Below are 21,620 nucleotides of genomic sequence, written 5' to 3' on the forward strand. Positions count from 1 at the left end.
GAGGGATGGAGGAAATGCCTGTTGTCCCAGGTAACCAGAGGAGCTGATGCAGCCACCCCTGGGGGACCCTGGGCTCCAGGTCAAAGGGTAGAAGGCCGTTCCCCCCAGCAGCTCCATGACTGGGCCTCTGCTGATCCCTCTCACCGATGTCAGCTGGAGAGCACAGTGACCACTCCCGAAATCAGAATGTACATCCTGCCCTAAGACGAGAGGAGCCATCATTAGGCATTGCGCCTTCTGCGTGTCCCCCCAGCTTGCCTGCCTCCCGCAGCAGCAGGTGAGCCGCTGGAGTTTGAGAGGCTGGGGCTGCTGGGGACTGACCATGTTGGGCAGAGGGAGTTGTTGGCTGGAGAGGCAGGAGGGCACTGTGAGGAGGCCCCGATCCTACCCTCCTCTGGAGCCTTGAATGCTTGAGATGTTGGTCCCTGGCTGCTTGGCTGGCTGTGGGGAGTCTTAGTCTTGTTTGCTCCCTACTTTTCCATAGCACCCTCAGTGCTCCCCACCCCCAAATGTTCCTGTTTTTCTATCTTTATTGTTGCTAAATCACAGCTGACACTTTCCTGGCCTGGGACTGAGCCCTCAGGTCTCTGGCCGTTCCTTATAGGAAGGGTGAAGTGGATGGGCGAAAGCAACCTTTCCAGAGGAAGATGCTGGAAGGGGAGGGGTGGAGTCCCGTGGGCCCGCACTGGCCTTGACAGCCCCTCTCGGGCGGGCGCCTTCCCCCAGGCACCCTTCCTTGCCTCCCCTCAGCTTCCCCCGCCCAGGAAAGGCCAGCAGAGCTTCCTTCCTTCCTCCGGGAAGCACATCTATCCAGGGCAGGATCATCCCGGCGGCCACACAATGGCCCTTATCAGCCGTGGAGCCAGGCGCAGAGACCCAGCGCACACCAAGTCTCACATATTTCCTGTTTCCACTCGGCGGGTCAGGGCTGGGCCCAGAGCGGCCATATCCTGACTGGGGCCAAGAGGAGGGAGAGCACCCCCCTTCCCCTTCCCGCCTCTCAATCACTGCTGGACTCAGCCCTCCTGGCCACAGGAGGCAGGGGTAGGAGTGTGTGAAGACAGAAGGGCAAAACGTACAGGACATGCATGACCCAGAGACAAGAGGAGAAACACGGGGATCCCTGGAGTCAGGAGCTCTGGAGTCCTGCCCCAGGGCTGCATTGATCAGTTTGAAGAGCTGAGTAGAATGTTTTGCAGTTGTTCTCACACAGTAATCTTGCGAATTGGAATGCTATTTGTTATTTTATAGAAACTGGGACTCCTAAAGTAGGGTAGAGGAGGGTAGAGGGGAGAATAGGGTAAAGAGGGGACTCTCATTTGAACCCAGCTCTTGACCCCATTCCTGTGTTTCTGCATGACACCACAGCTCAGGGGATCACACCATTTCTCTGAGCTCTCGCTTCCCCCAGCTACAGAGGAAGGCTGGCAGCACCCATGATGGTTGTGTGTGTGAGAAGGAAAGACGCAGGGGAGTTCCAGGGGTGGGCTCCTCAGGTGCGTGTGTGTTGTGGGCAGAGAGAGAAGTTACCATGGGGACCTCGGGGTAGAGGGATCTGGGGAGAGGTGAGGCAGAGAGGAGATGGTGATGTTTTTGGAGAGCTTAATCCAGGACCAAGGCTCCACACTGAGGTGTGAGGGGGGCTTCCCTGGTGACTCAGGGGTAAGGAACCCACCTGCCAAGGCAGGAGACCCCTGGTCCGGGAAGATCCCACATGCCGTGGGGCAACGAAGCCCATGCATCACAACTGCGGAAGCCCGCACGCTCTAGAGCCTGTGCTCTACCATGAGGGAAGACACCGCAATAAGCCCGCACACCACAACAAAGAATAGTCGCCCCTCACTGCAGCTAGAGAAAGCCCAAGCAGCAACGAAGACCCAGCACAGCCAAAAATAAAAACATAGATAAAATTATTTAAAAAAAAATACTAAGGTATGAGGGAGTGCCAGGTGAGGAGGGATTACCTGGTGAGAGCAGAGTGAACGCCTTTTCTGAGTTCAGCCCCAAGAAGCCCACTCTACTTGCTTGGCAGGAGTGAGCGAAGTGCCCAACAGCAAAGGAGGCACAGCCCTCTGGGACCCAGGACCCAGAGGGCCCCCATCCCAGAACCTCATTCTCCCATTCCCACACAGGCAACATCTGTCACCCTCATCAGACACAGACAGTCTAGTCTGGACGACAGGGCCCTCATCCTGGAGTCAAGTAGGAGCCCGTGAACGTGGGCCTGTTCCCACCACCATCACAAAGGAGTCACACACAGGTGTAAAAGCCACTGTTTCTAATTAACCCGCAATGCAACAGCCAGAGAACATGGCCATGTTCTCTAGCCATGGCCCGCTAGAAGCCAGAGGGACAGTTCCAGATGGCTCTCAGGATGGAGTCAGGATACAGAGCAACTGGTGTCCCTGTCTCAGGTCCTGTGATGGGTCTGATGGTCACAGAGCAGGCTCCCTGAGGTGTCTTCTAGAAGGTGACCACTTCAGCCACTGTTGACTCAAGGGAGATGGTGGGCGTGGGGCCAGGCCGTGTCCACACGGTGCCTGGGGAATGCTCTCTGAAGATGCCCAGGCCAGATTCTCCAGAACGTCTTGACTCCGGCTCCACCTGCCCCCTCTTCTAGGTCCCAGGGCAGAGAGAGAGGGCAGATCTCTGGCCAGCGACAGCAAGCGAGGATAGGGGCAGATGAGATGGACTGGGCATGGGCCGCCCTGCGAAAGTCTGTGGCCAAGCTCCTCTATCAACTTCCACCCCTTCTCAGGAGGGCACTTTGGGGGCATGGAGCCTGACCCATGAGCAGAAGCAAACTTGGGTGCAGTCCTCTGCTCAGACCCTGGAACTTTCTGGGCTGGATTCCTTGAGCTGGGGGTGGAGGTAGGGGTATGTGTGTGCTGTTGGCAGGACACACCTCAACCTGTCCACAACAACTACAGGAGAGCCTGGGTGGAGGGCTCCTCCATCCTGCCTACTTGGTCACTGGCTTCTGCTGAAAGCAGGGATCTCAGACCCTCTGCCCACCCCTCAAAGGGACAGGCAACAAGATGTCAAGACTCCTGGGACCCAGCGCTCTGTGCGCCAACCAGTCTCTGCAGCCTGTACGGATGGGAGCATGTCCCCCACCCAGGCAGCCTAAGGCCCAGGGTGGCGTGACAAGAATGCAGGCCTGTGCCAAATGGGGCATGTGCCTGGCAGGCCTGCCTGGGCGGGGCTGGAAGTGTGTGGGGAAAATTCAGAAATGAGATGCGGGAGGGAGAGTCCTTCCTGCATCCAGGGGCCTGTCTCTAGATCTTCACTGTTGACAAACTAGCTGATTTCACTCACACCTCAGCAACAAAAACCTGTATTGAAGGGGCCCATTCCAGAGATCTAGACTGAAGAGAGCAGAGGAAGGTGGCCAGGGCTCCCCCTGGGAGCTGGAGGATGCCGCTGCCTCCTCCGGGGGCTGGGCTGGGCCCCCAGCTCCTGGCAGTGGTGGGCAGAGCTGGCTGCCAGCTCCAGCCTCTGCCCTGGATCACTCTAGCCCGGCTCAGATCTGTGGCTGGGCTTCATCCAGTGGGTCCTCCTCCAGGAAGGAGAAAGGCTGGATCTGCAGGGATAAAGCAGATGGTGAGTGGAAGGGGCAAGGGGCAGGTTTTTGCTCCATGCCTTCCCTCTCCCCCATCCCCAAATGGATGAAGCTCTATCGTTCCGGGGAGGCGGGGCTCCTCGGCCCATGGCCTCAGGGAACCAGCAACGGGCTTGTCACCTGGGCTATCCTTCCTTCTGTTTTGTTGCTGTTCCTTCACTAAGCTGTGTCCAATTCTTTTGTGACCTCATGGAATGTAGCCCGCCGGGCTCCTCTGTCCATGGGATTTCCCAGGCAAGAATACTGGTGTGGGTTGCCGTTTCCTGCTCCAGGGGATCTTCCCAACCCAGGGGATCGAGCCCAGGTCTCCTGCATTGCAGGCGGATTCTTTGCCACTGAGCCAGCAGGGAAGCTCACCCTTCCTCTTACCCACCAGTATCTGTTACCTTGAAGGGTTTGCTTATCCCCACCACAGAATGTAGGTTGTTGCTATAGTAAAAAAGGAGAAACGGATCCTCAGTTTCAGGGATGTCGCTGATGTTGATGTATACCTGGAGGGAAGGACAGACAGATGTGGGTCAGCTCTATGGCCTCAGGCCCCATCCAGCTCTCAGTGACTAGGTATCCAGCTCTCTGCTCCTTCCAGAGGACAGAGAGCTCAGGCAAGCCCCCCCTGCTGGCGAGGTGGAACCCCTATCTCAGGTAAGGGGGAAGGTACCTGGTTCAGCCTGTCACTGAAGGAGATCTGGTTGTCCCTGACCCAGACATAGGAGACGTAGTCATTAATGTGGCGCAGCCCCACCTGTAGGAGGGGGGGATTGGGTGGGCGGTCAGTGGTTTGGGAGGACACAGGACCCATGTCAAATCCTAAGAGGAGGATGGTCTCATTTCTAAGGCTGGCCATCATAGCATCATCTGCCTCCTCCCCTTCACGGCCAGCCCCTCAGTAGGCAAGGACTCCAGGTAGATAAGGGTAGCTCTGTGGTCTCTATGCCCAACTCCCATGAGCCCTCAGCATGGATAAACCAGTGGGGTGTGGCCGACGGGCCCCATCACCTTGTACAGGCCAATCCAGTCCCAGGGGCTGCTGAGGAAGTCTGTGGTCAGGGAGTAGCTGATCAGCATGTCGCTCTCCATGGTGCACGGGCCCTCGGGCAGCAGCGTGATCAGCGGGGCAGACACCAAGGGCTTCAGCTACACACAGGGGTCAGAGGGGGTTGAAGTCCCACAGCAACGTCCCCTTCCCTGAGATGGGAGTCCTGACTGTGCCCTTCCAACAGGTCAGGGTCTCTGCGGGGGTGGGGTGGGGCAGCCAGCAGGGTGGGTTAGCTCTCAGCTAGGCTGCCTGGAGGGTATCAGACCTTGGCTGGCCAGCTGGAAAGAAGGGCCAAAGGCTGGTGGGGGATGGCTGGCCCTTCGAGGGAGGATGGGCCTGGGGCCGGGTGGGTGGGTAACCTGGCAGAGAGTCAAGTACTGGGGGCGGAGTATGCAGGTGGGGGAGGCTGCAGGAGCTGCTGACAGGATGAAGAAAGCAGCCAGGGAGTTGCTCTCAGGATTCCATGGCTTCTGACCCAAAGACCCAAATTCAATTTGGGGGCCTCTGGTGAGAACAGCTGGAGGCACGTGGAGGGACACACAGCATGAGGGCAGTCGGCAGCTCAAAGGGACCCACACTACCTTGGTCATTAGACGGCAAGATACAGGAGGAGGGGGTTCCCTCTGCAACCTGAGCCAGAGAGGTTTAGGACAAATGAAAGGAAGTCCTACCTCACATAGTAGGTAATAAGCATAATGGAACTCAGGAGCTCCAAGGGACAGTACCAAGAGGAAATGGATACCTACTGACAAAGGGTTTGAACACATTTTTGACAGACAGAGCCAGCAACGGCTCCTAAGAACAGTGAGACACCTGACCTGGGAGGAGAGGCAATCGTGTCCTCCTACAGGTCTCCCCGGGGACCTGCTGAGCTCTGAACCCAGGGCAGGCAGGTCTGGGATGTGGCCCGGCACAGCTGTGGCTCTGCCAAGTGCCAGGCAGCCTGGAGATTTACCTCTAAGTCAAAGGTGCAGGTGACGGGCTTATGGTCACTGATGGTGTACACCATGTGGCTGACGTAGCTCCTCAGGAACAGGGTGAAGGGGGCTGAGAGCGCAGGGGTGTGGAAATTGGTCTGGGACTGCCGCTTCAGCCTCCAAAGGACGCGATCAGTCCAAGCAGGCTTGCGCTTTTTCTCACTGGGGATTGGGGGAAAGGAAGAAGGGGAGAGAAGGGTCATCAGGCCAGCAGGAAGGGACCCCCACGAGCTCCCTTGGAATCCCTAACGCCAGGGCCTGTCAGCCGCCATGAGATGCCCCTGGACAGAGCTGGTGGAGCCCAGCCTGGCTGTGGGCAGGAGCGTGCCACGTAGAGCCAACAACAGTACACAGGTCTGTGTCAGACTCAGCCAAGGACCCTCGGTCTCATCTACATTTTTATGAATCAAATGTTTACTCAGAAACATTCCGTCTAAACCCTTTCTTACTTCCTGAACAAAAGCAGCAGGACATCAAAGAGGCTGAGGTTTGGAATGTGGGGTTAGAGCTGAGCTGGAACTTGGCTCCCTCCCACTCCCCGCAACTACCCACTCCCCGCAACTAGAGATGTGATCTTGGGAAAGGGAAGGGAAGTATTTAGGGAATCTCCCCACATACCTTGGACCAGGACCATTTATCCCCTCTTCACAGGTGGAGAAAATGGGTCTTAGAGGGGTTGGGACTTTCCTAAAATTGCCCAGCCATGGTGTGGTGAAGCCAGGACTCTGGGCCAGCCAGCATGACCACAGGGTACATGCCCGTCATTGCCAGGCTAACCCCTCTTAGGCCTCAGCTCTTCACCAGTAGAACGGAGATAACAGCAGTTACATCTCAGGGTTACTGAGATGGTTAAATGAGACAAAACACAAAAAACAGATAGTGCCGTGCTTCATACAACACAAGCTGCCCCGGACGCTGGCTCTTATGAGGCTTTGTTCTCAAGAGTCAACGGAAGACCTGCCATCCCCTTTCCCCAGCTTCCCCAACGGGCATGAGAAACACCATACAGCTGGTCAGATGATTCACTGCTTCAAAACTTTTAAGGACGGACTTCCCTGGTCCAGTGGCTAAGACCCTGCGCTCCCAATACAGGGGCCTGGGTTCCATCCCAGGTCAGGGAACTAGATTCCACATGCCACAACTAAGACCCAGTGCAGTCTAATAAATAAATGTGTATTTTTTTAAAACAGTAACAACAAATCCAGCAAAAACCTTTTAAGGAGTCTTCACTGCCTCCAGAATAAAGCTCAGGTCTCCAAATGTGGCTTTCAAGGTGCCCAGGAGTCTGATGCCCCAGATTCGACCTTATCGCCCACCTCTGCCCCATACCCACCTCACCCTGGTGAGCCTCTCAAGCCTCTGGGCCTCTGTTCTTGTGGCTTTGCTGCCTGGAACGCCCTTCGTCGCAGGGAGAGGCCCAGTTCCCATGCTGTTGTTGTCCCTGGCCCGCCCTGACCTCTCTGCTTCCAAAGCACTTGACACAAGCGCGTCTACTGTTACACTCCATTGTAGCTTACTGTTTCCCCCTCAGCCTATGAGTTAGTGCGAGCTCAGAAGGCAAGGAAGGGGCTCTTGGTGTCTCCTGTGTATGCCTGGCATTAGCACAGAGCTTGGTATGCAGTAAGTACTCAGCGGTATAATAGTCACTCACTTGCATCCAACTCTTTGTGATCCCATGGAGCCTGTCAGGCTCCTCTATCCATGGACTATCTCCAGATAAGAATACTGGAGTGGGTTGCCATTCCCTTCTCCAGGGGATCTTCCCAACCTCGGGATCGAACCCATCAACAAGCGCTCATGAAAACGAAAAACAAGTACTTGTGAAATACAAACAACTAAAAAAAAAAAACCAAGCTCACTCTCCTTCCTCAAAAATGTCCAGTTAATTTTAACATATATGACTTCACATGCTTATAGCTTGAAAGGCTATTTTTGTCTTCTGCTTTATTCACTTACTATTTTAAACAAACATTCCTGCCACACCTTCATCACTTCAATAGCAAAATGGTTCTCCAGCAATAGCGGCAGAATGGTGGTGACCTGGAGGTGAACTTCGACTCTAAAATTGGAGACCAGTTGGTGAAAGGTTCTGTCCTGTTAACGCAGAGTTCTGTGTTGGTGAATTTGGGGAGTGGTGCTCTTGGAGAAGGTATTGAAGCTCTGTGCCCTTTCCCACACCTTGTCCTACACATCTCTTCCATCTGCCTATTTCTGAGTTGCATACTTTTAAAACGAATCAGTGATCTAGTTTAAAAAAAAAAAAAGTTCTGCCCTTGGCAAGTGACACCATCACTCTAAACTTCAGTTTCTTCAACTCTAAGATGGGGTGATAACAGTACTTACTTCAAAAAACCTTATTGAGGGAGTGTTGCAGAAGTGGTAACTGGCTACGTCACCTCTGCTCTGAGCTCCTGGCATGTTTTGACCTTTCACGCTTCTGAAGAGTGTTCATGGGATGTCGGAATGTGGTATTTCCATCCCAGAAACTACAGACACAAAACCTCCAATCCAACCTTGGACATCAGTGCCTAGCAGTTCCTGAAACGTGGTAGTGAACCACACGGATGCACCACTCTCCCTGTCGAGGCATCCTCCTGCCCCCACTTCCCTATTATGGTCAGAATCCTCCCCAAGTCCTGACCACATCCCCACTCCTTCCCCCTCAGGACCTCAGCCTGTCTCCCCTTCTTCCTTTTCCATGGCCTGGTCCACACTCATCACTGGGCACCTGTATTGTTCATTCTTTTGATGATCTTTGTTGTTGCTGTTCAGTCGCTAAGTCGTATCCAACTCTTTTTTGATCCCCACAGACTGTAGCCTGTCAGGCTCCTTCTGTCCAAGGGATTTCCCCAAGAATACTGGAGTGGGTTGCCATTTCCTCCTCCAGGGGATCTTCCCGATCCAAGGATTGAATCCATGTCTCCCGCATTGCAGGCGGATTCTTTACCACTGAGCCACCAGGGAAGCCCTCAATCACCTTTACTGAGCCCTTATTATAAGCCAGGAGACTGGGGAGGATCTGATAAATGGGATTGACAAACTTGTTGAGGAGCTCGTTTAACAAACAGAAGACAAAGGAACAAATAAGCAGAATAAATATATTCCCCCAGTTCTCCATTCCTGGTAACAGCTAAACACGGGGTCTCTCCATGCATCATGTGCCTGTGGCAGGCATCTTAGACTGTTCTAATCCTCCCAACCCTGGAAGGGCGCCACAGGTCACATTTCCCTTCTACAGGACACGGACGCTGAGGGAGGTCACCGTGTGCAGGTGGGAGCTGGGTGCCTGCCCATGTTGCTGCCCATGGAGTCAGCTCTCCTCCACTGCACCCGTCTCCCCCAAGTCTGTCCCTCAGTGGCCGATTCCCAGTGTGTAACCAGAGTGGGGCCTCACTGATGCTTTTTTTGGCTGAATGGTCATGACTGAGGAGAAGAACTGTTTTTTACAATAATTTTTATTTATTTATTCATGGCTGTGCTGAGTCCTGGTTGCTGCACGGCCTTTTCCCTAGTTGCGGAGAGCAGGGGCTACTCTAGTTGTGGTGTGAGCTTCTCATTGTGGTGGAGCGTGGACTCTAGGGGGCGAGGGCTTTGGTAGTTGTGGCTCATGGGCTCTACAGCACAGGCTCAATAGTTGAGATACATGGGCTTAATTGCTCTGTGGCATGAGGGATCTTCCTGCATCAGGGTTCAAACCCATGTCTCCTGCATTGGCAGGTGGATTCTCTATTACTGAGCCGCCAGGGAAGCCCCCAAGAACTGTTTCTGGAGATGACAGGCACACCCCAGTTTACTGTGCTTTTCTTACATTAATACTTGGCTGAGATTGTGATTTTTACAAATTGAACCTTTGTGGCAAACCTGCATTGAGCAAGACTACTTGGAACCATTTTTCAAATAGCATTTGTTCCCTTTATGTCTCTGAGTCACGTTTTGGTAGTTCTTATAATAGTTCAAGCTCTCTTAGGGGTATAATAGTTAGGTGATCTGTGATCTTTGATGCTACTATCACAAAAAGGGAGGACTTGCCAAAGGCTCTGAGACTGGTTAGCACTTTTTACTAACAAAGTATTTTAAAACTAAGGTATGTACATTTTTTTAGATATGTTATTGTACATTCAATAGACTACAGAACAGTATAAACCTAACTTTTCCGTGCACCAGGAAACCAAAAAGTTTGAGTGACTCTATTGTGATATTTGCTTTACTGTGGTGGTCTGGAACCAATTCCACAATATCTCCCAGGCATGCCTGTGATATGTCTTTACTTTCTAAAAATTAAGACCAAGTAGCTCTGCAAGATTCTCCAGGCTTAAGAGCCTAGAAAACTTGAGCCAATTTATTGGCCCCAAAGGAGTGATGTGTTCCATTTTTGGGTCTGGGAGCATTTTCCTCTTGGCTCCCTATAGATGGCTTCTAAGTGTCCCACTGAACTCTGGACTTGAGTCTTGCCTAGATTGATCATAACATCCTCTGCTCACTGCTGAGCGGGGAGGTGGACTAGGTTCCTGTGGACTGTAACAAAACCCTACTGTAATCCCTGACTTTAATAGGATTTCCTGCCCTCAGCCCTTTCACCCTCCCCTGTAACGGAGCCGACCTCGTTTCTCATTACATCTTAGCTCCAGTACGCTGCCGAGGCCAGGCGAAGCTGCGAACCGGCCCCGCACACAGCTCAGTCCCTCTGTTCAGCGGGGCATTCCCACTCAAAGTGCCTCTCATCAGCGCTGCTGCTGACTGATCAGAAAGCCTGTCCTCCTTTCTGTGAAACCTGCTGCCTCTCTGACAGTTCTCATTGACTCCTCCTGGCTTCAGCTGCCCTCCTCCATTCACTTCGCTCTCTTTTACCACTTCCACACAGAATTCTGGAGCCTTCTACTGGCCAGCTCCTGGACTTGAGAGTGTTTATTTGGCTCTCTCTCTCTGGGTGGGTCCCTCTACTAGACTGGCTGCTCCTTAAATATCTCATCTGTCCCTTTCGTCCTCTCGGGCTCCCCGTTCAAACACATGGCAGGCACACTGTGCCACATAACCAGGGACAGTCGTGAACCAGATCCAGCCTCTGTGCTCCGGGCATTCACAGCACAGCAAAAAGGAAAAGACACAGTGAACGCACGATGTGCAAGGCTTGCAGGCAGCGTGAACAGCAGGAGAGAACTCTCAGCAAAACTGGCAAGGGTCAGGGAAGATTTCCCAATAGAGATGATGCCTCAACCAGGTTTTCAAGGATGAATAACAGACTGATCACACAGGAATGTTTCTGTTCCCTATGTGGGGGTCCTGCCAACCACAGGCATTCCCAGCGGGGGATATTTCATTTGTGATGTCCCCCTGTAATGCTGTTGTTCCTGTCCAGACATTCCTTCATTTCCTGGGCTCCAGGCAAGGGAAAGCATGAGTCTGGATTCACACAGACCTCAGTTCAAATTTTTTGCTCCATCACTTACTCGGTTACTACCTTACTTAGACCTTCTGAGATAGTTCCCTTATTTGTAAGAAGTCAGTATCAACACTGTCTACCTAATGAAGATACAGCAGGAATTAAGTGAAGCGATGCGGGCAAAGCCCTCTGCCCAATGCCTGGCCCATGGTCAGCACTCAGCGATGTCAGTCATAGTGAGGATTGTATCTATCACGTAGAAGTAACATCTGCCTTCTCCTTGGCAAGCTTTTTGCTATCCCAGCCCTGACCTCCTTTCTGCTGCTAGCTGGCAAGACTGGCTGTGTGGGTCCCTGGTGGTCCAAGGGTTAGGACTCCACGCTTCCAATGCAGGGGGTGTGGGTTGGATCCCTGGTCGGGAAACTAAGATCCCACATGCTGTGTGGCACAGCCAAAAAATAAATACACATTAAAAATAAATACAATTCATCAAAAAAAAAAAAAAGGACTGGCTGTGAATTTGGAGGCACTGCGGGCTAGAGGAAAGCATCACAGGCAGCACAGTCTGGAGAGGTCTGGCCCCGGCTCCACTATCCCAGCACAGCCACCTGGGGAAGACCGTGAACATCTCAGCCTCTCCACACCACCTGCGTGACTTCCAGCCTCCTGCCGCCTTCCCTCCCGTACCCGGGGGTGTGAGCAGAGTTACGCCTGGCCACATGGCCTGTCAGCAGCTCTCTTCATGCTGGCAAGTGTAACTGGTAGAGGGGCCTGGCTTGTCCCACAGAGGCCTGACAATTTCCACGATGATTCTCATTTCCAATGGATGGCCGGGGAGACTGACGGCTGCGGACCTGGGCCAGCGGGAGCCTGCCCTCTTCCCTGCTTTCTGGCTCGGGCTGTGGCCCAGCCGGCCCTCGGTTCCAGTGTTCCTGGCCTCTTCTTGTGCGCACGGCCCCTGGCTGTGACCCCACTCTGTCTTGCTCCACACGCCTCAAATGGCTCACGCTCTCCCCCCTCGCTTGGCGGGGACATTGTGGCTCTGCCACACGGCTTCCGGCCCTGGGCCAGCAGGGCCCCCTCGCATCCTGGCCTGGCTGTGGACAGACCTACTCACCGCCTAAATCCCAGAGGCCTGGGCTGCCCTGGGGGCACCTATCTCCCTCAGAAGACAATTCTGCTAGGGGAATACAAACAGCCCCATGTAACATGTAGGGGGTTATTCTTCTTCAAAGAGATGAGGGTCCCTGCCCTAAATTGGGTCAGGGGTTTTGGGCCCGAGCTACTTTTGCCCCACTGCCTAAGTCTAAGGTTTTGGTGGTTACCTGTCCCTTTCTCAGTTCTTTAGAAAGGCTTTCAGTAAAACTCCGACCTGAAGACCTGAATCTAAAAACAACAACAGCAGTTATCGTGGTGCCTACCAGGTGCCAGGCACTAGGCTAACATGCCAGGTCTTATTTATTTCTTTTTAAATATTTATTTACTTGGCTGCCCTGGGTCTTAGTTGCAGCATTTGGGATCTGACCAGGGATCAAAACCGGGTCCCCTGCTTTGGGAGCTGGGAGTCTTAGCCACTGGACCACCATAGAAGTCCTGTGGTGGTCTCAATGAATCCTCAGTTCCATGAAATAGGTACTGTTATCATCCCCATTTTTAGATGGAAAAATTGAGGCTTAAATACCATGACCAAGGTCATGCATGCCAATAAAGCACAAACTGTGCTTCTAATTTCTAACCAGGTACATTATCTCTGCATTGTTCCCCACTAACTGCCCCACTGACAACTCCTACTTCATCTTCCTTAACTAGTACCCAACCCACTCACAGCCAGGGCAGGACTACTTAACACCAGTGATTGGCTGAGCCAAGCTTTCTGTCCCCACCATCTTCTGGGCAGGACCAGAAAGCCCTGGGGGGGCAGGAGGGCAGGAGTTTGAAGGATGCTGAAGTATAGTCCCTTCCCGATCTCCCTTGCCCTGCAGTCAGAAATCAGCTGTCTTCCTTCCCCTTTGGCTCTACCTGCCCCGGCCCCAGCCCCCATTCTGGCCAGCACCAGCTCCCCTTCCTGCTCCCTCCTGGGACCATCTGGGACAGCTCCCTCAGTCAGCATCTCATGAGGGGTGTGGAGGCACCGCTCCTGAGAGGTGATGGCTGGATCTAGTCCTGCTTCCCCAACACTTCTAACTGAAGGTGGGTCCCATGATCACAAGGGCCAGCACGGTCTGACTTCCCAGGCCCAGATCTGCAACAAGCACATTCTGTCCCGGTGGGGCCCCCTCACCTGGTGTCATAGTTGTTGGAGTTCTTATCAAACTTGTAGGTGGGCGGGAAGAGCAGGGAGCCCTCCTGGAATTCCCGGAGCAGTGGGTCGTGTCTCTTGGCGATGCTGAGCTGGAGGAAAAGGGATCGGCACTTGCCATCGCAGTGGGGCAAGATTCAAACCTGGCGGTGCCCTCCCAGTCAGACTGCTCCTCACTGCCCCAGCCCTGTACCCGATCCCCAGGACAGGAGCTGAATGCGAAAGAAGGCAAACATCACCCCCCCACCCACCCACCCCGGAGTCCCAGGGGAGGGAGCCGCCTACCACTTCCCTGTCCCTGGACCACAGGGACCAGGCTCTGAATTCTATTTCCCTAGCAACCACTAGCAGAAGTGTGTCAGAGGGGAGGCTGGGGTAGGCAGGGTGTCCCAATGGGTGGTATCTCATCCTCCAGGAGGCAAGACAGGTCGGGAGTGGGAAAGACAACAGGGACACTGAGGGCTGGGCAGGGTCGGCAGGCCACAGCCCTTTTCGCTCCCCGACCTCACACACACCTGGTGCTGGAGCGCCTCCAGGTGGAGGCCAGGCTGGCCAGACAAGCCTGGCTGCCCCACTCCCAGCAACCAAGGCCTATTAGACTCTGCCCTGCCTGGGGTCAGGGACTTTGAAGGCTTGGGAAAGGAGAACGGGCGCTAGGGAATCTCCCCACACCTCCTGCTGACCTCCCCTGCCTTGGGCTCAGAACTCTCCTCCCTCAGGCTCAGATCCCCCTCTCAGATACCTGATCCTTCTCCCACAGGTCACTGTAGCGCTGATTTCTTATGGATTCTCGAACAAAGTGCAAACCGAAGTCCTCGATCCGAAAGTTCATGTCTCCAAACCAGAGAATGAGGCTTCAGAAAGAAAGGAAGGCAGGTGGCCTGAGGGTCTGTGATGGGGTCAGAGCAGGCAGGAGACCACAGGGGCTCTGACCACCCACTGCAGGGCTGCCAGGAAGCAGAAGGCTCGAGGAGGGGGTGAAAAGCCAGAGGCTGAGGGAGGATCAGGTGAAGACAAGGGCGGGCCCCAGTGGGCCTGTTCTCCTGGCCCCCACCGGCCATTCAAGCCAAAGGGACCAGCCCTGAGGGGCAAGTGGTGAACGTGCAGCAGGCTCGAGCCCTCCCTCCCTGTCCCCCAGCTGGGCACCCGGCACCAGGTGCCCCCACAGGGCACACCTGAGAACCAGCCCTCCCCGGGGACCTCAGGAACTATGAGGTTCTTGACCTGGGATGTTTGGAAGTGTCCAGAGTTTCTAGGCAGGATAGAGGGGCCAGGGAAAGGGAAGGGGTCCCAGACCCCAGGCAAGCAGAGCTGAAGAGGAGAGCAGACAGGGCATCAGGGAAAGAGGCTGCGGGAGGGCGGGAGATGGGAGCAGACTGCCTCTGGCGGGGGAGCAGTGACCCGGCAGAGCAGGCTTGCCGGGGCTGGCCTGGAGGAGAGGGTCGGGGCACAGTTCACAGCAGCACACTCACTCATGGTCTAGGATGTTGGGGATATCCTGTGCCTCAAAATTCTGCATCTCCAGGATCCGGTCAAAGTGCTCCAGCCGCTGGTCATTGTTGGCCATGTGGGGGGGCAGGTGGCAGTTGATGATGCTGACATAGTAGCCGTAAAGCTTCAGAAAGATGTTGACACCCCCTTTGTTCCCCTGGTAGGTGGGCAGGAAGGGGGAGACACACCTGTTTTCCCATCCGGGGCCTGAGAGCAGATGGTCTCAGTTCCTGTGGGATCTCCCAGGATCGGCAGACACTCACCTCCGCACAGCCCAGCTCACCTACCTGCCGTCCCAGGGACACTAGGCGCCCCAGAGGAGGGAAGGCAGCTATGCGGGGCACTGGCCTGTACAGAGTGCCAAGATTCATTTCACCCCCTTTTTTCAATCCACTCATTCCCTTTTTCAGTTGCCCAGCTCTAAAGCCCCCAGCCTCGCCCCATCCAGTGAGAGAAGGCCCCCTCAGCTCTTGACTCAGAAAACAGCTCAGTCCTTACCCAGTACCCAAAGAGGCCGGTAGGGGTGGATTTAGTAGATAGGACCTGGATAAACGGCAAATGCTGGTACTTGGCAAAGATCAGTAAGAGGAGCCCTTGCATGCGGACACTGGAGACCTGCAGGACAGAAGGGTGACAGTCATTCATGTCCCTCCAGGGCCTGTGCTGGGCGCCCTTGAGAACCCTGAGCCACATGGATGTCCTGCCCCAGAGGTCTATGGCATCTCAGTGCTGATGGAGTCTCAGCTGCCAAATGAGGCAATCTGGGGGCTCAGCAAGGGGGTGGAGACATCCCACCATCAGGAGGGCACTGACTCTTCCGCCCCAGCTCATGTATGGCCAGGCACCCTTCTCCCTAGAGCCCTCCTGAGCTCCCCCGGGTACCGTGCATGGAAGGGCTCAAAGAACTTCAGAGATGCTTTATGGGACAATGGCTAAGGGCCAGATCTAGGTTCAGAAACCAGCTCGGGCTGTTAGTATTTGATGCCGGACAAGTCTATTTTCTCATCGATAAAGCAGGAATCTATCTTAAAGATGCTGGATTTTTTTTTTTTTTAAAGATTTTGGATTAACTGGTAGCTCTTGATATTAATTTTTACTTTAAGGATTCTTGAAAGTAAATGCAGAGAAGGGACATAAGCATGAGAGAACGGGAAATACTTTGTATCTTGATTTGATGGGTGGCAGCATGGCTACATACACGTATAAGAATCCACCAGACTCTACACTTCATTTCTCCATACATTATAGCTCAGGAAAAAACAACTAAGAAAATGCTACTGAAAAATAATACACACTATGGGCAGCTGGTGTCCCTGAACGCCACGCAGAGGGGATGAGAGTGAGCACAAAGGACGTGTGTGCGCAGGTTGGGGGAAACAGCTAATTCTGGCCAACTTTTGAAAGAAGGGTCCCTGTTCTGCAGAAGGACTGAGGCACAAGGAGACTAAGGAACCCGCAGGACCACTTTGGACAGCAGCGTCAAAGGACCAGGACTGCCAGAATCCCCGCTCTCAGCTGCCGTGGAGGTGGGGTGGGAATGGGCCTGTGACCCTCTCACAGCTTCAGGCTGTCTACACCCACCACCCGAGTAGCTATTTCCGGAGCATGAGGTGCAGAGGCCAAGGAGGAAATCCCCGGGTGGGGAGCATGTACCGGGGCCTTCCAGGAATTATGAAACTTGATCCCGCATGCCAGGAGCTCTGGGATGGTGGAGGAGTCAAGGGAGGGGGAACCCTGAACCCAAGACCGAGGGACAGAGGCGTGAGCACCCAGGGCTGGGCACAGGTTGCTACCAATGTGTCCCCGACTTCACTTTCCACCCCTGTCTTGGTCTCTCTCTTTCGCAAGCAAATAGGACAATGGGAGTGGGGAAGGGCTGGACTCCCAGGGGCGGGGGGGACTGACTCCCAGGGAACTGAAAAAAGATTTGGGAAGAGTTTCAAGATTAATCTGATCCCACAGAGCAGGTGGGGGCCACTGAGCTCCGCCCCACAGGCTAGAGCCCACTCTGAAAGAGCAGGGAAGTGGGGGTAGGGCAGGGAGGATGGAGGTGGGGGTGGGGCAGGAAAACTTCAGATTGGGAGAAAGGGTGGGGCTATGGGGAAAGGCAGGAGACTTGTAGGGGAAGTTCTAGTTGGAGGAAATGAAGGAGGAGGAGCTAAGGAAGGGACTAGAAGGAGGGAGGCTGGGAGCCGAGGAGCAGGCAAAAGGGATAAGCACCAGGCTTCTCAACCTGTGGCCAGCAACTTCCGGCCTCAGGAACAGGCTGCAGGCACGGCTCTACTCTACTCTCGGCTATGTGAAGGAGGGGCATCTGCTGTGGGTGCCTGCCAGGCCCTCAGGCTGGTCTCCCAACCTCAGGAGGCCGCACGGAGAGACTGAGCTGTGTCCATGCCACAGGATGAGCTAATTTCCTTGGCTCAAGTCCATCCCACCGATGCCTTGCCAGTGAGCCGAGGTACAAGGAGGCCTCCAGTCTTGGGAAGGGAGTGGGTGGTGAGAGACAAGTGGTTTTGCCCTCTGAGAGGGGCCAGCTCCAAGTCTGCAGGAAGAGGCCCGAGTTTGATCTGGGGGGAGCCAAGGGCTTGGGGACTGGCATCTCTTAGCCTCAGCAGCAGGATCACATCTGACGTGACCTGGCTCTGCCCTCCTCCAGAGGATTCACAGCTCTTGCCTCAGCACCTCTGGACAGATTAGGGTAATGGAGTGAATCCTGAAGCAATCCAATCACCCAGAGAAAGGAAAAAAGGAGTTCTGGTATTTCTGAGAAGCAATGCTTCTTGGAGGTATTTTTAGTGGGACTGTGTTTCATCTCTCAGCTGTGTAGGGCAGACAAGTAAGATCCAGCAATCTAGAGCATTCCTGCAGATTATCCTATGGTCAAAAAGGTTTCCTAAAGAATACTGGCCCTATAGACTGAGAACCCTTCTCCTCCACATGTGTCTCTTCTGACCTCTGGGTCTCTGAGGATTTGAGGTGCATGTCTCTTAAGATCAGAGGACACCCTCTGATACCAGCAGGAGAGTCATAGGATATCTGTCAGCCTTAGAGATCACCAGTACAGTAATAAAGTACAGTAGTTAAAGACATGGGTTATAAAGTTTGAAAGATCTGGATCCAAATCTGTCATGATCTCTGAGTCTTGGTTTCATCCGTATAACACTTATATTTCAGAATAGTTAGGATTTTTTAATAATGTACATAAAGAGTTTGTTTATAATGCTGATGCTTTCAAACTGTGGTTCTGGAGAAGACTCTTGAGAGTCCCTTGGACAGCAAGGAGATCAAACCAGTTGATCCTAAAGGAAATCAACCCTGAACATTCATTGAAAGGACTGATGCTGAAGCTGAAACATCAATACTTTGGCCACCTGATGCCAAGAGCTGACTCACTGGAAAAGACCCTGATGCTGGGAAAGATTGAAGGTGGGAAGAGAAGGGGGCAACAGAGGATGAGATGGTTTAATGGCATCACCGACTCAATGGACACAGGGTTGCAAAGAGTTAAACACGACTGAGTGACAGAACAACAAAACAACACCACCAATAAGCACACCATAGATAGTGGCAATTACTATTATACTCTGAGATTTCAGGCTGGGTCTTCGAGTAGAGATTAGAGGCTGAGGGTAGGGTAGGCAATGAGGTGTTACTAAGCCGTGCTACACCTCCCCAAGGAATTCTCCCAACCTGAAAAATATCGAGGTGTTAAACTAGCCCCTGGGGTCCCGCTCAGCTGCAGCTACTTCAGAAAGACACAAGGCAGGCAGGAGCCCCAGGGAACCAGGTGCAACTGGGGTTTGGGTTTTTAAATAAAAGGGTAACAGCATGAAAGCTGGACTGGGAGACAAAGGACTAGGGATTAGTAATAAGAGGTGAGACACATTTCCCAATTGCCCATGAACTTGCAAGTTACCTTGACGAAGCTCAGAGGGGAAAGCACGTCCATGAAGTAACTGCTCCATGGGTCTTCAAAGGCAGTGTCAGAAAGGAGGCTCATGATCCCACAGTTCAGTTCCTGCAAACTGCCCATCCCAGATCAGAGGCCTGCTCCCGGCCTGGAGGGCCCTGCCTCTGCCCAGATCAGAGGCCTGCCCCCGGCCCGGAGGGCCCTGCCTCTGCTCCGACATCTAGCACTGCCCTCGGCCGACTGTCCAGCCCTGGGTTCTCCCTCCCCTGTGGCTATTGCTCGCCAGCCCCCTGCCATTGCTGACCCAGGACAACAGATGTGGCCTGGCTCTGATGCAGGCTGAAAGTTCTTGGCCTTCACACCCCAGGGCAAGGGTGAACAGGTTACAGTGGTTCCCCGTGGGGACAACTTGGGACTGGTCAGGCTTACCTGATCCTGATCTCAGATATAAGGATGCGTGACGCGTTCTATGGACACCTACCCAATGACATATATGTCCAGATTCAGGTTCAGGTTGTTCAGCTGAAGCAGATCACTGAGGTCTGGAGGAGGTGCTGCAGAGGCCACGTTCCACGTCACAACATGTATGCTGAGAAGGGAAGCCATGGAGGAAGGAGGATGAGACCTCGTCCAGGTAATAGACCAGGGGCTGCGCCTGCTAATGGCTGGACCGTAATCTGTTGTAGTCAGAATGGGAAATGTGTGTTTTTCTGCATCCACTGGAGGGAACAGGGGCACTGAACTACAAGCCCTTCATCTTCAAGCCCTCTGTCCCCTGAAGCAGGAAATGCCCACCCTGGATTGGCTCCTCCGTGCAGGTATACAGCTGCCCACGGCTGGCGGCACCTGTGCTGCTGACACAGGGAGAGCTGCCAACGAGCGGGGCCGAAGGTTTTGGAGTCAGGCAAGGGAAGGGGTGTGAATGGGGTGGGCAGTGAAGAATTTATTAATTCTAATAGCCCTTCATCTGTGGCTCAGTCAGCAACTTCCCACCCCACACTCTTCAATCCATGGGGTCCCAGGACCACCAGAAAGATTCTGGACGCTCAGTTTTCACCTTGTGAGAGGCCTGAGCACAGCAAGACAGGGGAATTTAAAAAATAACAGATAAGGGCACCACCTTTCCTTCCTCACCCATCCCTGGAGCACAACCAATTCTGCCAAGCATTTCAGAGAGGCTAACAAGATTCTACATAACAGGTTTCCCAACATCTTTCCCAAGAGTCTACCCAATTTTAGGAAAAACCATCAGTTGGATAACATCCAACGCAGCTTCATATAAACCCCAGGGAAGCAACAGATCTAATCAGCAGCTCTCAATAACACTGGCTTCCTCAGAGGCTCAGGGGAAAGAGAGACTTGAAAATCTCTTCATTTGAACAGTTACAGCAGCGCTCCTGGGAAGCCCCCAGACTGTGCCGAGTACACAGCAGGCAGGGGCTAAAACCCCACAGAGACCAAGAGAGCCAGCAAGCCCCAGGGAAGTCCTAGGCACACCGTAAGGAGGAGGATCTGTAACAGCAGAAGATTTTGAATGGGGACAAGAAGAAAAGGGCAGGATTTCCCCAAACATCTTTTCTCCACCAGATCCCTGTTCTTAGAGGTTCGAGTTCTAAAAAGCACAACCTGAAGAAATTCTTGGCCAACTTAAAGCAGCTTCCTGCCCCTCCCTCCGAACATCAACAAAACAATAGGAAAACCACCTTCGCAGGCACTCAGCCAGAGGTTCTGCCCCTTCGTTTGTTTACGATCTCCCCCTGCTGTCCAACGGAGGATTAAAAGGAGCTTTTTCACGGCAAGGCTCCTTGTTTTCCCAGGGACCTCCAGAGCCGGGATTTCTTGTTCCCACTGTTAGGTCCCATGATTACCAGCAAATCCTTGCATCGTGACTGGCACTAAGTTGGTGATTAGCGTCGTTAAAGAGCAAGCATGAGACCAAGCTATTATCACTTCACTAAAGGATCTTATCTAAATCTGATTGTGGATTTCAGGTCATAACGGGATCAGGCAGATCTCATGATGTATATGCTGATCTAAAGAACAAGGTTTCTACTCTAGACCTAAGGGGAGAATGCTTTGTTATAGCTTTAACTTCAAACAGCCTAACACTGCTCCCTACTCCAGAATCTAACTGGGACACCTGCTAGGGGCGCCGAAGTGGGTAAGAGCTTGGCGGCCTGAGTTTGCAGGAGGCGCAGGGTTTGAACCCAACATAGCCCTCTTAGATACTGGCCTGGGAGAATGTGAGAGGCCTCTGAACTAGAAGCAACCTACAGGTCTGGCCCCTTCTCTCCCAGTCCGGTTCTGGCCCAGACCCGCAGCACTAACTGGGTTGGAGGTAGCGATCCCTCCCCGGGCAGCCGGCCTGCCCGCAGTCGCCTTCCTCACCTGAGCGTCCTGCATCTCGGCTCGGTCCGTGGGTTCATGGCCTCCATCGTCCCCACGCAGTGGCCCGGCCGGCTTGCACCTCGCCGGTCCTGGCCCGATCGGCTCTCTCTGGGAAGCAGGTGCCGGTCCGCTCACACTCCCGATTGTTTTTCTTCCGGATTCCGATCCTTCGATTCGGCTTCCGTAAGAGGCGGGGCCGGGGCGCACGGAGAACTCTGGGTGGCGGGTCCGCAGGAAGAGGCAGGACTCTCCAAGGAGCGCGAAACGGGGCAAGGCGAAGGGAAAGTGGCCTCGGGGACTGGGGACGTAAGAGAGGCGTGTCCCCGTAGCAGCAGAACCCGACGCAACACTGCCCGGCCCGCGGGGCGCGGCGGCCCAGGCTCCGCCCCCGAGGCTCCCAGGCTGCCCCGCGCAAGGCTGGCCGGGAGGGGCTGTCTTCCGGCGGAAGTCGACGGCACGCTCTCCCCGGCGCATCCCTTTTCACTGGGGTGTCTGGGTTCTAGGGCACCGATCTCTG

At 54.0% G+C, this 21,620-nt stretch overlaps 1 protein-coding gene across 4 annotated transcripts; it reads right to left on the bottom strand.

Moving 5' to 3' along the window:
* Positions 1-2,263: 2,263 nt before the first annotated feature.
* On the bottom strand, positions 2,264-21,490 carry INPP5K (inositol polyphosphate-5-phosphatase K). Of its 4 annotated transcripts, none has more exons than XM_043903335.1 (12): positions 21,104-21,488; positions 19,197-19,304; positions 18,722-18,830; positions 15,304-15,420; positions 14,787-14,962; positions 14,057-14,168; positions 13,297-13,406; positions 5,614-5,797; positions 4,619-4,756; positions 4,281-4,364; positions 3,996-4,113; positions 2,264-3,583 (listed from the first exon to the last, which is right to left on the bottom strand). In XM_043903335.1, exons 1-12 carry the CDS (start codon positions 21,148-21,150, stop codon positions 3,543-3,545), a joined length of 1,344 nt encoding a protein of 447 aa, XP_043759270.1. In that variant the 5' UTR covers positions 21,151-21,488; the 3' UTR covers positions 2,264-3,542. The 4 variants fall into 4 exon arrangements, with proteins under 4 accessions (XP_043759270.1, XP_043759269.1, XP_043759271.1 ...); XM_043903334.1 differs by having other exon boundaries at positions 4,009-4,113; positions 21,104-21,487; XM_043903336.1 differs by lacking the exon at positions 21,104-21,488 and having other exon boundaries at positions 4,009-4,113; positions 18,722-18,823.
* Between the last annotated feature and the right edge of the window lie 130 nt (positions 21,491-21,620).

This window comes from Cervus elaphus, chromosome 5 (genome assembly GCF_910594005.1).
Source record: "Cervus elaphus chromosome 5, mCerEla1.1, whole genome shotgun sequence".
In the NCBI taxonomy this organism is placed as follows: Eukaryota; Metazoa; Chordata; class Mammalia; order Artiodactyla; family Cervidae; genus Cervus; species Cervus elaphus.